The sequence below is a fragment of the Sardina pilchardus genome, chromosome 22 (genome assembly GCF_963854185.1).
Source record: "Sardina pilchardus chromosome 22, fSarPil1.1, whole genome shotgun sequence".
NCBI classification, from domain to species: Eukaryota; Metazoa; Chordata; class Actinopteri; order Clupeiformes; family Clupeidae; genus Sardina; species Sardina pilchardus.
The window spans coordinates 12,917,680-12,932,372 of record NC_085015.1 but is presented as its reverse complement, the minus strand read 5'-3'; the positions used below and the strand labels follow the sequence as shown (position 1 = coordinate 12,932,372).

Sequence of the window (14,693 nt, the reverse complement as noted above, 5' to 3'; positions counted from 1 at the left end):
TGTGGGGGTGTGTGTGGGCGTGTGTGTGTGTTTGCGTGTGTGTGTGGGTGTGTGTGTTTGTGTGTGTTTGCCGGTCCAGAGAATCTCCGCGCTGAAGTGGAGCGACTGCTGGCGGAGGCCGAGGCCAAAGACGGCCGCCTGGACGAGCTCGGGCGGAAGCTCCTCTCGCTGGAGCAGAGCGTCCAGGAGCAGAGCGCCGCGCTGGCCGACGAGACGCAGCTCCACGAGGCCGCCCTGTCCTCGCTCGACAAGGAGCGCCTGGAGATGGCCTCGCTGGAGGCCGAGAAGAACGCGCTGGTCGAGGAGTGCGAAAGGCTGCGCGCCGAGGCCGACGAGCTGACCTCCAAGGTCGCCGCCGCGGAGACCGAGGCGAGGGATCGCGCCGAGGAGGCTAAGGCGGCGGAGGAAGAGGTGGCCAAGCTCGGCAGGGAGCTTCGAGCGGCCAGGGAACAAGCCGAGGAGCACGAAGAAGAGGCCGCGAAGAAGTCCAAGATGGCCACCGCGTTGGAGGAGGAGGTCGAGAGGCTCAAGGAGAAAGCCAAACTGGACGCGAGCGAGGCAGAAGAAGAGGTGGCACGACTCCGTGAGGAGCTTCGAGCGGCCAGGGAACAAGCCAAAAAGCACGAAGAGGAGGCCCTGGAGAAGTCCAAGATGGCCACCGCGTTGGAGCAGGAGGTCGAGAGGCTCAAGGAGAAGGCCAGAGCGGACGCCGGCAAAGCCCAGGGCGGCGGTCAGACGTTCAGCGAAGCCCTCCACGGCCTCAAGGAGGAGTGCGAGAACCTGGCCAGGACGTCGCTGACCAAGAACGAGCGCATCAAGGAGCTGGAGCGCGAGCTGGACGAGGCGCGTTCGCAGGCCCGGCAGATGGAGGAGGTCTGCGGGGAGCTGGAGCAGCTCTGCGAGCACCAGCAGAGCGAAGCCGAGAGCCGCCAGGCCCAGCTGGACGCCGCGCTACTGGCCCAGGAAGACGGCGCGAAGCGGCACGCCGAGCTCCAGAAGGAGGCCCAGGGGCTGAGGGAGCAGCTGGCCCGCACGGAGGAGGAGAAGGAGGAGCAGCTCGGGGCTGCCAGAGAGGCAGGGGAGAGGGTGGCCGAGCTGGAGAGGCAGCTGCTGGAGGCCGGGGCCCTGAGGCATGGCCTGGAGGAGAAACTGAAGGGCCTGCAGAGCCGGGATGGAGGGGAGCAGAGCCAACAGGGCCGCGGCGGGACGGCCACCACGGAGTCGGAGGAAGCTCTCGCTCAGCAGAAAGCCATCATGGAGACCGTGACGAGAGAACTCTCAGAGCAAGTTATCCCTTTGTGCCCACTTCATATTAGTTGTTATTGTGTAGGAATGAGGTGGAAAACTCCAGCTTCAGTGAGTAAAAGTCTGATCATGTTTTGCTTCTACCTGTGCACTTAGCACAGGTGATCTCATCAATTAGCTGCTCTACCTAGCTGAAGAATTGTGCTAAATTGCTAATTAGAATCAGCTGGTTTAAATGAATGGTTGGCACATATATGTGGTAGGACTTTTATTTTTTGAAACTGGATCTTTCCACCTCTGAGTAACCGCAACAGAAGCAAAAATAGCAAAAAGATATTTGGAACCAGTAGTATTAGCAAAAGGTGTCTACAGGGGGGAAAAAATGGAAAATCTGATATTCTTGCAAATGCCTATATTAAGTTGAGCATTGTCCTGACATTCAGCTGAGGTTTAATGAACTGGTTGCTTGCACAGAATATGATCAAATGTAATGTGACCTTTTAAAGCAACATTATGTAATAATTTCACCTTAGAATGATGGCTTCCTACTCAGAACATTAAGAGAGTTCCATTAAGTGTACTGGAGTTCTATAATGGGGTTTTATGGGGACGTTGTACAGAATAGATTGAAACGCAATACTGATATGAACAATCCTATATGTTCGCCACACCAGTGTGCATTCACCACCACACACTTTGATCAACTGTTGCTATTCAAAGGGGAACTTTTTTATCTTGCCATGATGAAGGATTAGACAGTGTTTCTAATCTGGGCATGTTCTTCCCTCCAACAGACGCAAAGAACAGGTAAAGGAGAACTTGAAAGTCATCAAAAGCCTTGGCCAAGACGTGTCTCTGAAGGATCGAGACATCTCCTGGCTGAGAGAACGACTGCGAGATCGCGAGTCGGAGATCGAGCAGTTGCTATACAAAGTAAATACTCGCGCTGACGGAGCCCCACTGCCTTTGCTTGCCTGTAATGCCTGCTTTTCGAAGGTTATTCCATTAGTTTATTTTAATCCTCCGCCCGCCCGTCCGCAGATAAGCCGGATCAATGACGAGAACAGTACCTTGCAACGGCGACTCAGCGACACAGAGAGAATCAAGAATGAGACCCTGGGCGACCTGAGGCTGAAAGATCAGACGATTCTCCAGCTTAAGACTGTGAGTTGTCTCCCCCCCCCCCCCCCCCAAATCACTCGTCTAGCCCGCTGCACTAGGCGATCATTATCGTGCGTTTGATTAATGTTGGGCCGAGTCTATTCCAATTCCACTCTGATGTCTCGCTTTTCAGGATCAGCCCAGCTACGTCGAATTGGCAGAAAGTCCTCAACAGTCTCCGAAAGTCGATCGAGGTAAGGACTCAAGCCGACAAGGAACACCAAGCTCTGATTTTCTTTCCCTCTTTTTTTTCCTTTTTTTTTTTTACTCAAGGAGTATGGAGGTCTGGACGTCATCTTAATGATGTGTTTTTCTGTTAATCTGTTTGTTTTTGGTTTGTTTGAGTGATATGTTCTATCTGGTTTAGTTTTGTCTGCTTATCTTTTCTTTTTTTTTTATGTGTGTGTGTGTGTGTTTTGTTTGTGTTTCATGAGGCCTATTTCATGTTTCTGTTTGTGTTTCATGGTGTGTTTTGTCTCGTCTCGTCTCGTATTGATAGATCTCCCGTCTAAGGAGCGGTTCATCCAGGACTTGCGCTCAGCGTTGTCGGAGCAGAGGGTGCCGGCAGAGCAGGAGCAGCTGCTGGAGGCCAAGCTGAGGGAGATCGAGTCGCTCACAGCAGGTAGCACTCAGGCCTCTGCAGCCCGCCACCCCCCACCCCCCAGCCACCCTCGCATCGGAAATCATTTCAAGTACCTGTTGTCATGATGAGTGCTGTTTTGTTGCCATGTTGTTGTTTTGACTCCGTTTGCCTGTCTTTCTCTCTGGTTCTTTCGTTCTTTCTTTCTCATCTCTCCCCCTCCCACTCTCATTTTATATATTTTTTTTCTCTCTCTGTTTTCTTTTTCTTCTTTTCTTTCTTTCTTTCTTTCTTTCTTTATTCTTTTCTTTCTTTCTTTCTTTCTTTCTCTCTCTTTCTTTCTCTCTCTCCTTTTTCTACTCTCTCTCTCACAGAGCTGATGAATCTGAAGGAGCAGTGTCCGCAGGAAGGCCCATCACCGAGCTCAAGGGTCAGGAGTGAAGAGCTCTCAGGCGAGAGGCCAGACGAGACTAGCCCAGTTAATATGGAGGACGGCATGAGGGTAAAGCTCTAATTTGCCTTTTACTGCTGATAATCGACAAACTCCTGGTTTTATTTTCATGTTGTGTGAGTTTACTTTATTGATGAACGAGTCTGGCACGTCTGTAGATTGTTGTTAGTTTACTGATGGCTGCTTTTTGTTTTGTCTCTGTTTGCATATTTAGCTGATTCAACAGAATGAAATGTTTTAGGATTTGGCGACAGACCCATTTTGCTGCCATTGTGTTATTACTTCCTCCACCTGACAGTTTACGTTTTCAGTGCGTTTTTTCTGTCTGTAAGCAGGACTACGTAAAAACTATAGGCCCAGTTCTGGAAAAATGAAACCTGGGCTAAATTGGAACCTACTTTCATTTTTCCATGTATTACTGTAATTTAAGTGGCAGTTTCGCTAACATTGTGTGGTACAGCTTGCAACATTTGACAGTAACAGGCGGGGGGTGTAAGAGCACACGAAAATCACGGGTTCGGTGTGTGCTTCGGTTTTGAAGTCATGGTTCGGTTATTTTTTAGTACAGTATGTGTTTTTTTTACGTTGATTTACTAAACTGACATATGGTCTGCTACTTAATTTGTTTGTGTGGGAACTCAAATTTGAAATATGGTCCACAAGCAGAGAAATGCCTACTATTGATTATTGATTACGGATAAGGACCGCATGTGGTACATTCAGCACACATCTGTATTGAACTCTATTGAACGCCTTATACCTAAACGGTTCGGTACAACTACACATACAGGTACCTTTTCAGCCCTGTTACAGCTACAGTACTACATTGAAGTTGCAGTTGCAGTTGTTTTTCTTTTATTTCTTGTTTGATCTCCCCCCTTCCCCTATAGAACCCTTTAATGAGGACCTCACTCTGACATAACTAGTCCACCCTGGTCCTCCTGAGGGGCCAGGCATTTTAAAAGTGTGACATCATAGGAGACCCCTGGGAAATTGTCCATGAATATGGATAGAGGCTTTTTTTTTAAAGAAGCTTTTTGCTACAGTTGTTCATCATCTATATGTCTTTTGATGTAAAAAAAAAAAAAAAAAAAAAAAGAGCCTCCCGTGAAATCTGGAAGTGGCTTTTCCAGCCTCCTTCTCCACATATCTTCATATGGTCCAATCAGATGTTCGGAATGCGCTTAAAAAGACTCACCGGGTCCTTAAACTGCCACTGCTACTTTAAAACCAACCTGTTAGAGTGCTGCCTGAGATCAGTGTTGTGTGAGACCCTGTTGCTTCTCATCAAAAGCCGGGGAGAGCGGGTACATAGTGATCAAAACGTGCTCCGCCTTACGGGTCTTTGATCACACATACTGGTGACATCAAACACGCATATTGCAGCCACCCACGCATAGAAGCCACGCAAGCCATCCTCACGGTTTGGGCCACTGGTGTGTCTGTTTGAAATCATAACGTAACGTTAAGCCTGTAGCACAGAGAAACACAAAAAAAGAGAGAGTGAGAGTGTGTGAGTGAGAGAAAGCGTGTGAGCGAGGGAGAGAGAAAGCATGAAAGTGTGTGTGTGTGTGTGTGAGAGAGAGAGAGAGGGAGAGAGAAAGAAAGCATGAAAGTGTGTGTATGAGAGAGAGAGAGAGAGAGAGAGAGAGAGAGAGAGAGAAAGAAAGAAAGGGTGTGAGAGAGAGGAAGATAGAGAATAATTAATGTGTGTTGTGTTTTAGGTCCCTAATGAGAAGGGTGAATCTGCACTGGACGAAGCACCCAAACGTGGGTCGGATCCATCCAGAGGAGAGGAGGGGCAACAGAACCCTCTAGAGGACCCAAAGCAGGAGACGCTCCTCACTGATGTGGTAAGTCGGACTTGCTGGTGTTTCCATGAATGTTAGGACCGTGCGATATGACCAAAACCTCGTCACAATATAGGCTCCGTCATTTCCCCACTATTAGCCTGTACATTGATTTTGCAAAATTTCATCCAATTTCTTGCTATTAATTAATACATGGTGGCAGTTATTGTGGTATTAATATGGTTATGTTTCTTTTAACTTGTATGAAACACTGTCCTGCAGCTTATACACAATGCTAATACACAGGAAAGTACTGTAATCTCTTATTCCTACAATAATAAACATAAAACAATATATAGCACGTTTTTAGTGAATATAATAACAGTTAATATACCTAACCACATAGAAAGGCATAGTTCCTTTATGAATTCCATAAACACCCTTGTTTAAAAACCTTTGCAAGACGGCTTTCTTCAATTCAGTACTCCATTGGGAGTGTTCAACTGCTAACCGTACTATGCCTGCCATCACAGAAGACGGTTGATTGGCTCCTGTGCTTCAAGCCATGATAGGATATAATTGGATGTGGAACAAGACGTTTTGGGGAGGGATGGGATGGGGAGCAAATTGCACGAAGAAACATTTTGGATCTCCTAGAGTCTTCAGATTCATGCACCCCATCTCCATATCCAGGGGGGCTAGAGAGTTTCAAACTCTAGAGTTTACCAAAGATAGACACATCAAATCTGCACAAATTGCCTCATCAAACCTCTTCATCTGCAGTGATACAGCTCATTTGCCCATCATTTGCTTGCATCGGCCCATGCGCTGTGTGTGTGTGAATAGAAATTGATTTGAGAAATTTGCATCTCGTGCCCATTGGGTGTGTGTGTGTGTGTGTGTGTGTGTGTGTGTGTGTGTGTGTGTGTGTGTGTGTGTGTGTGTGTGTGTGTGTGTGTGTGTGTGTGTGTGTGTGTGTGTGTGTGTGTGTGTGTGTGTGTGTGTGTGTGTGTGTGTGTGTGTGCTTTCACTCTCGAGTAGATGTGGTGAATTTACATGCCTCTGTGTTTTTACAGTGTATTCCCGCAACCCCTGTGTCAGGGGCAGAAGGCGAGGGGTTAAGATCAGAGGAAGAGAGACGGGAGGTCACGGTGACGGCAGTAACGACCCCCAAACAAGAGAGCGAGAACGCCGAGGAGGTCAGAACAGGGCTCCACTCCAGACTCGCTGAGCCCCTGGGAGATACCCCCTCCCTGACACAAGAGGTCAGTGTGGAGCAGAGATTGACCCCAAAACTTTCCCTCTCTGTGCATACCATTTGCACACATGCTTGAAAAGTGCTGGGCTCTAGAATGAGTTTTTTGACCCATGCTTAATTAGAGGTCTGTATAGAAACTCTAATTTAGTTGAAACCTGTGGAAAAATAAATAATTAAATAAAATAAATAATTCAATATTTATTTAAATATATATATATATGTATTACATATATATATATATATATAGTATATATAAATATATATATATATACTGTATATACAGTATAATACAGTAATTTCCCGCATATAAGCCGTTTTGTGTATAAGCCGCAGGACAGTGTTTTATGCAAGTTAAAAGAAACAAAGCCATATTGATACCATATTAACTGTCCCTGTGTATTAACCTCATAGTTGAAGAAATGTTGCAAAATCAATGTATAAACCGCGGCTAATAGTCGGGAAATTACGGGTAAATAATATTTAGTAAAATAAAGAATGCATTAATTAAATAAATAAATGCATTAAAATAAAAATGTCATTACCGGTAATGTTCACAATTCCATTCAACCCATCAGCATGGAGGCCCTGTGCATGCTTCTGTGTTTAAGGTTGTCCTCCGCATCCTTTACCCAGTCAGACTGTCTGCATGCCACTCACATCCAGCCAGCAGTAGTCCTCATCCAGCTCACGAAAACACACGTCTGGCCAGCGAGCCAGCCAATATGATATGCATTTAGAAAGGAAATGTGTAATCATTGTTGTCGAGGTTTAGATATGCAGCCAAATGTGATTTCATTCAGAGGGCCTGCGGCAAAAATGCTAGTGTAGCCTATCATTTTTTTTTCTGCCCATGTTGTAGATTGAATTTGCCATTTTTTTTGTCTTTGACCCTTGCAAAATACTACATATTGCCTCTTCAGGTTGTGAGTTTGAAGCAAAAGAACGTTCCAGATGTGCTCCAATTAAATTAAGTCTGGTGAACTTGCAAAATGTTCCTGATGAATATTGTCGGGGAAAGGTGTATGTGTGTGTGTGTGTGTGTGAGAGTGAGTGATTCTGCAGGTGTGAGAAATCTCTACCTTTTAACCTGAGTCTGGTGTGTTATTGATGACATAAAGTTCTGTATTTGAACTTGTGAAATGTTCCAGAAATAGTGTTTGGAAGACCGTGTCTGTGTGTGATGACTGCAGGCGTGATAAATCTCTACATTTAACCTAAGTCTGGGTTGTGTGTGTGTGTGTGCGTGTGCGTGTGTGCGTGTGCGTGTGCGTGTGCGTGTGCGTGTGTGTGTGTGACTCTGAAAGCGTGAGAAATCTCGGCCGTCTCGCAGGAGAACTAGCCTGGGACACCTCTGCCCCTGTGGTGGAGCTAAACTGCCCCGTTGAGTTGGCCTGAGCCTTGTCTGCTCTGATAGAGACGTCACTGTCTCAAGGCCCGGCCGGGACGCTGGGTTTCAGACCAGCCAGTGTGTATACGGTAGCTTCTCCTCACCCACAGACACTGAACAGGCAAAAACCGTAATACAATTTTGATGAGTTTGAAGAGTTGGAGAAACACTGCTGCATCAGTATGACAGTGGAGTGGGGGGGACCCTGTTCAAAGTGAATTGCTAGTTATGCATTATGCATGTTCTGGGGTTTCTTTCATGCAGGGCATAGTGCTCTGTTATTAGGGTTCATTCAGTTTCAATTTATCAGGGTTGCCATTTTGGAGTTCTGGGGTGGGTTATGGAAATTTCAGTCTTGTTTTGTTCAGAAAAATGACAACGTATCAGTTGTAATCATGGAGGGTTTTTTTTGTTAACTGACCCAAAAAAGAACATTGTGTCAAGCTACTAGAAAGGCTGACTGAAGAATAAAAGATGAAAAGTCTCTGAAAGGTTGTCGTAGATTTTGAATGAATGGAGTTGATCGAAATGAGCAGCGACGTCTGTCTGCTTTTGTTTTTCTCTCGCGGTGTCCATCTCTTGCTGTTCAGCGTCGGAAACAAAATCCCATTTCACTTTCAATTTAGTGTCCCCTGCATACCCTCTGCCGCAGTCACAGCAGCAGAGACGGACGTAACGGGAGCTGTAAGCCCTCTCAGTCTGTTCCTGGAGGGTCCCGGTTGAGACATTCAAAGCTAACTCCCGATACTTTGAAATTAAAATGAATCTGGCTTTAGCGTAATGCTCTACATTACAAAATGTCAACTTTATTTATTTGGGTTTTTTACTTTTTTGTTTGCCCCCAAGTTACCTCAGGCTCAATGTTGTTTTCTGTGCCGCCAGAAATGTGTTTGAGACTCTCATGTTTGTTTGTAGTTGAAAGGGTCCATAGGACTAGTTGTTGTTGAGGATATTAGCGTATACTGTAGGTTTTTTTTTATGTAATATCATTCAATAGTGTCGTGTGATAACAGTATCATAGTTGTGTACCTACTCTCCACTAAGGGCGCTTTCACACCGCTAGTTAGATTATTTGGTCCGCATCAGGCAATGAAATTGTTATTATGTAGCATATAGACTCAGTCCGGTGAGGTCCACTTTCACACCAGCAAACAAACCAAAAACTGGCCCGATGGACGTTTCATCATTGTTTATCTTCCGGTAGAAATAAGCGCCAATTTTGACTCACTGTTTTGACCTACGGTCTATGGTTTGGACCCCAGTTCCCGTTCTCACCAGAGGGACCGCACCAGAGTCTGGCATTTGTTGCGGAGTCAAGCGGACCGAGACCACCTCTCTTTTGGCGGTCTCGGTCTGCTTGATTTAGTGCGGACCCGAGTGCGACTGATGCTTTCACACCAACGAAAACGAACCGAACGAAGAGCTTTTGGTTCGAATGGATCGTTTGGTGCGCACCAACTGCTGTTGGTGTGAAAGCACCCTAAGTTTCCTATTTGAAGTGCTATCACATCTCAGGGCTTGATCTGACACTTGACATGTGCCATTTGCCTGACTGCTTTCAGGGTGTTGGATTGTGTTGATTGGAAATAAGTCATTGCGCCATTATAGACGTTTTTGTTTTTCTGTCATTGATGATGAACAATTGTGTCCTCTCCAGTTCACTTGAAAGTAAGAGGCTGTTCAGACAGAAATTCAACTTGATTCAGCAAAGCAACTGATTTCTTTTTTTGTTTCATAATTTTAACCGAGATGATATTCTTTCAAACGTATAGGGATGTGCAAAAGTATTTGGCTGAACAATGAACACTAGTAAGCCTAAACAAACAAACAAACCAGAAAGCATAAATGAAATCTGCTCCAATCTCATGATCTGCTCGGTATCTCTAACTCCTACCGCCTCCAGATCTCGGTTCTGGACTCGTCCGAGACGGTCTGGGGCAGCTCCCTGGCCCGGCTGTTCCCCAACCAGTCGGACCTGGACGTCAGCTTCACCCCGCCGACGGACCGCATCAACAAGTGGGTCCAGTGGGACAGCGAGGAGCGGCCCAAGCCCTCGCCCACACAGAACCGACTGCGCCGCACGTCCCGTAAGAGGAAGAGGAAGCCAGCGGAGGTGGGTGACCACACTGAACGGCCTTAGCAGCGGACGCAGATGTGTGTGTGTGTCTGTGTGTGTGTGTGTGTGTGTGTGTGTGTGTGTGTGTGTGTGTCTATGAGACACACACTCCACGGCTTATTCAGAAGCTCAAATTTCTGCTGTCTTATTTTGAGCGTTTACATGGGTGTTCGGTTGGATTCTTAAAAGGCATACACCAGCCCTTGTCAATCCGATTGAAATTCCAATCAAATCGGCTAGTTTTGTCCCGATCAAGGTCTTTTCTATTACTGCTATTATTCCGATTGAGGCATGGTTGAATCCCCAAATTATTATTCAGTAGTAAAACTGTTTTCCGCTGCCAAGCGCATGGCCAAATGAATGGAATTAACACCATTGTGGGTTAAGCTTTTTTTAATAAGCCCAATTTGACAAAGAACTGCAGTTGTACTAGCAGCTGAAATCAGTGGTTCCCCTTCTGGTGCTGAGAGGATCCAGCTGAATGTAAAATGCGTTTAAATAATGCCCCGGTGCAATCAGGACAGAAATCAATGTTGGCAGTCGAGAACTAATGCACAGTGGAGAAACCTATTATGAAAAGTTGTTCTGGATTGTTTCTCAATCATTAACAAACTGTTTGTGTAATAGTCACCGCATTGTTTATGGCTCTGTCATTTCATGTGTGTGTGTGTGCGTGTGTGTTTTTGTTGCACAGGGGCAAGTACAGTCTGAGAACCCAAGTGAGGAGGACCAAACCAAAAAGACTCCACTGAAAAGACTCTCCCAGATGAATCATCAAGAGGTAACCGTGCGATGCCCTACATTTCACTCTGACAAGACCGTCAGAGTGCTTTAAAAGTCTTACTTACAATCATTGTCACTGAGTAGTGACCAAGATGGGTTCTCAAAAGATGAGTTCTCAAAAGGTGGGCAATACCCTATATTTCTTCCTGACCAGACAGTCTGAGTGGTTTAACACCATTATTACTGAACAGACAGTGAGTGTGGATAATGTCCACTCAATCCACTCACTGCTTGGCTTTCTTATAGTGGCATGTGATTCTTCTGGCGACACAACGACGGTCGCATAGCAACAAGTTCCTTTAAGCTCGGAACAGACCTCCCGATTGTTTTGCAATTGCACTCAATAAGAACCAGGTTGAGTAGAACCTCTTAGATTTCCCACGGTTGTCACATACATTCTATCCTATCCAATTTAGAGCAATTATTTGTCCAGCAAGAAAAAGAAGGCAGTTGTTGACAAATAACTGGAGAAAGAGGGTGTTTTCGTTTTACATAGTTAGGCTCTTTTTATGAAAGCTATAAAATATTCACGTCTGTGTCACATCATAAATATTCTTCGGTTACATCCTAAACAGTTTTTCATGGAAAAGGCCTCATGGAGATTTTATAGAGCAGCACTTGATTAAGATTTCATCGTTCAAACAAGCAAACAAACAAACAAACAAGCTAGCAAAAAACCCAGAGCAATGACCGTTTTTTTTTTTTACAGTCCTAATTAAATATGAAATGTCATTGTCAGTCTCATTGTTGATCTGGGTTTGTTGGTGTTGGTGCTCTCTTTATTTCACACACACACACACACACACACACACACACACACACACACACACACTGTAAACAGTGCAGCCGAAAAGTTTTCAGACCCCTTCAAGTGTTACACATTTTGTTATGTTTCAGACTCCTCTGAAAATTGATTTTTCTCATCTATTTTTCTCATCAACCTAAACAATAATCCACTTTGCAAAAAAAAAAAAAATGCAGGTGTTTTGAGTGTTTTGTAAATGTATAAAAGCTAGAAGACTGAAATATGCCATTTACATAAGTGTTCAGACAGACCCTTTGTTATGGCGCTTACAATTGAGCTCTAGTGTATCCTACTGCTATCAATGATGAGATGCTTCTACAATTTAGTAATTTCCCACATATAAGCCTCATTGTGTATAAGCCGCAGGACAGTGTTTTATGCAAGTTAAAAGAAACAAAACCATATTAACTGCCCCCTTGTATTAACCTCATAGCTGAAGAAATTTTGCAAAATCAATGTATAAGCTGCGGCTAATAGTTGGGAAATTATGGTAGAGTCCATCTGTGGCTAAATTAAATCAGCACCTGTCGCAGTTATATAGATAGTGCCTACATTCCTATACTGTGCTTGTAACATTAGCCACAATGCGCTACAAAAAAATATATATACAAAAATGGCCCCTGTGATGAACCATGAAATAGCACTTGATTTGTGTGGGTGGCGGTGGGTGTAATAAACTGGCCTCTGTGCATCCAGACTGACACCTGTGGCTTGTTTTTGTTCCCTCTCTGGTCAATAGTCCCCCACTGTTCTGGGCAAGGCGGCCAGTGAAATCAGGCAGCAGGGGTCTCCAGCCTGCCTGAAGAACAAAGGGCCTCACGGCCGCGGCTTTCAGACGGCCGGCCACTCTACTCCGCTGTCCCCAGCTGTCTTGCGCAGCAAAGGTTGGTGACCACTGTTTTCTTGAGCGAATGTGTGTGTGTGTGTGTGTGTGTGTGTGTGTGTGTGTGTGTGTGTGTGTGTGTGTGTGTGTGTGTGTGTGTGTGTGTGTGTGTGTGTGTGTGTGTGTGTGTGTGTGTGTGTGTGTGTGTGTGTGTGTGTGTGTGTGTGTGTGTGTGTTAAATCAATCTCTAAATTCCCCTTTGTATAGTTCTGTTCCGTGCATTATTTGACCTTTTTCATTCTTTATTCTACACACACACACACACACACACACACACACCCTCCTCCCCACATACTTACAGTCCTGTTTTCTGCCACAGTGAAGAGCAAGCCGTCCAGCAAGTCACCAGAGCCACCGAGTGCAACCCAGGCCGGCAAGCCCCGCCGGACCAAGCGCAAGCTCTACAAGGCCAACACCTCCACTCCCCTGGACTTCGGCAGCCCTCCCGTAAGTGCCTCCTCTTCCTCCTCCTCCTCCTCCTCCTCCTCCTCCTCCTCCTCCCGCCGCGCTCCGACCCAGCCCGAGACGTAGATGGAGAGGGACGGTATTTATGAAGCTGGGGGGAGGGGGGGTTTAGACTCAGAGAACCGGGCCGAGCCTGATGCTGGCGTACAGCGCGCTGCACATTCTGACTGAGGGGAGGCGGAGCATGAATAATGCATACGGGCTCAGCATCATCCATACATGGCACATGGCACATGGCACAGGCATTCATTTCACATCATGGATGCGGAGCGTGTGCTTGACATATTTACGGCCATGTTTGGACAGCTGTGATAAATTTGTGCTCCTCTGTGTGCATGTGTGTGTGTGTCTGTTTTCGTGCGTGTGCGTGCATGTGCGTATGAGTGCGTGTGTGTCCATACTACCATACTAATAGATTTGTATCGGTACATTTTGTATATTTGTGTTATTTTGTTGTCTTGGTTTTTTTTTTTGTTTTTCATCTTTTTCAATGTCTCCGGGAAAGATGAGGGGTCAACGTTGTCTAACACCGTGTCCTAACTGCAAGCGACGCGACCGAATGCGTGCAACAAAATCAGTTCCATCTCTGTATTTTCAATTGGAATGTCCTGACTGAATGCGATGCGACCGAACGCGACAAGTTGCTTTGCTACGCGACTTCTTCAACCCTGTTTTGTCGCTCTGTCCGTTTCTATTTTAGTTGCGTCGCCTTGACATTAACTTCTTCACGACGTAACAAAGGTTCATTAAAGAATGTTAACGGATACAATGTGGAAACAAACTATCCGGCGCAACGCGACAGTCGCAGTCGCTTACAATTAGGACACGGTGTAATGAGACAAAGAATCGATCTCAGTCCTCAGATTTGGTTTGATTTGGTTTTACTTTCCCCCTCTGCACAGGTGATGCTCGCCGACCAAGACGACAAAGAGAGCGATCACCTGATCATCAAGCGGAAACTCCGGACGAGAACGGCAAAGATCTGAGTCTGGTCAGAGTTTTAACAGTGTACAGTACAAACTTCTGTGTTTTTATGTAAAAAAAAAAGAAATAATCCTGAAAAGTTCAACTTTTTAGTGTGTTGTTTTCAATAAACTAAAAAACAAACCACCGAAAATGTATGCGTCATTATTTTATAACTTTGATGTTGGTTTGAGGTGGAAGCTAGACCTCCCGAGGCTAGATCACCATGCAAGACCCAACTTGGTTGTCTTGTTTCAGGGTCCATGTTAGAAATGTTGTGTTTGTTTGTTTGTTTGTTTGTTTGTTCCCTCTAGTCTAAGATTAGTTCAAAGAAGGAAGCTCATTCCATGCAAAAATATTGCAATATTAGCATTACCAAAGAAACATTTTAGTGCTGCTGTTTCCTAAGAAGGATATTTATTTAAGCGCTACCATTTCTCAGAAAGAATATTAACTTCACACTGTTTAATATTGGAGCATTTCATTATTATTACACTTGAGTTTTTAGGAGTATAACTGCTTTGTTTTAAATAGATCTTTAATATTTGTAAGGTTAAAAGTGTTTAATGTGTGTGTGTGTGTGTGTGTGTGTGTGTGTGTTTGTATAATATCTTTACAGTATATCATTCACATTTAATGACTTTTGTTAATCTTATTCCCAATTCCCAAGTTCACATTGCGTTCAACACACCCTTATGTTAATGAAAGGCCAGGAAAGCTTGTCAATGAATTAGAGCAAAAATCGTTTCTTCTCCTTATAATCACTCTGTCACACATACCTTGATAACTACGGGGTGATGACATTT

General features: G+C 45.1%; 1 protein-coding gene across 1 annotated transcript in view; it reads left to right on the top strand.

Annotated features, from left to right (window-relative positions):
• kif20bb (kinesin family member 20Bb) overlaps window positions 1–14,024 on the top strand; it is a 25,439-nt gene extending 11,415 nt beyond the window's left edge. Inside the window, exons 20-32 of the mRNA XM_062526731.1 lie at window positions 80–1,283; window positions 2,040–2,178; window positions 2,287–2,409; window positions 2,540–2,600; window positions 2,906–3,028; window positions 3,361–3,488; window positions 5,162–5,290; window positions 6,304–6,492; window positions 9,776–9,985; window positions 10,683–10,769; window positions 12,316–12,460; window positions 12,779–12,906; window positions 13,827–14,024. Coding sequence (XP_062382715.1) covers window positions 80–1,283; window positions 2,040–2,178; window positions 2,287–2,409; window positions 2,540–2,600; window positions 2,906–3,028; window positions 3,361–3,488; window positions 5,162–5,290; window positions 6,304–6,492; window positions 9,776–9,985; window positions 10,683–10,769; window positions 12,316–12,460; window positions 12,779–12,906; window positions 13,827–13,910 — 2,750 coding nt within the window. The 3' untranslated portion in view covers window positions 13,911–14,024. The remainder of the gene's footprint in view (window positions 1–79; window positions 1,284–2,039; window positions 2,179–2,286; window positions 2,410–2,539; window positions 2,601–2,905; window positions 3,029–3,360; window positions 3,489–5,161; window positions 5,291–6,303; window positions 6,493–9,775; window positions 9,986–10,682; window positions 10,770–12,315; window positions 12,461–12,778; window positions 12,907–13,826) is intronic.
• The last annotated feature ends 669 nt before the right edge of the window (window positions 14,025–14,693 follow it).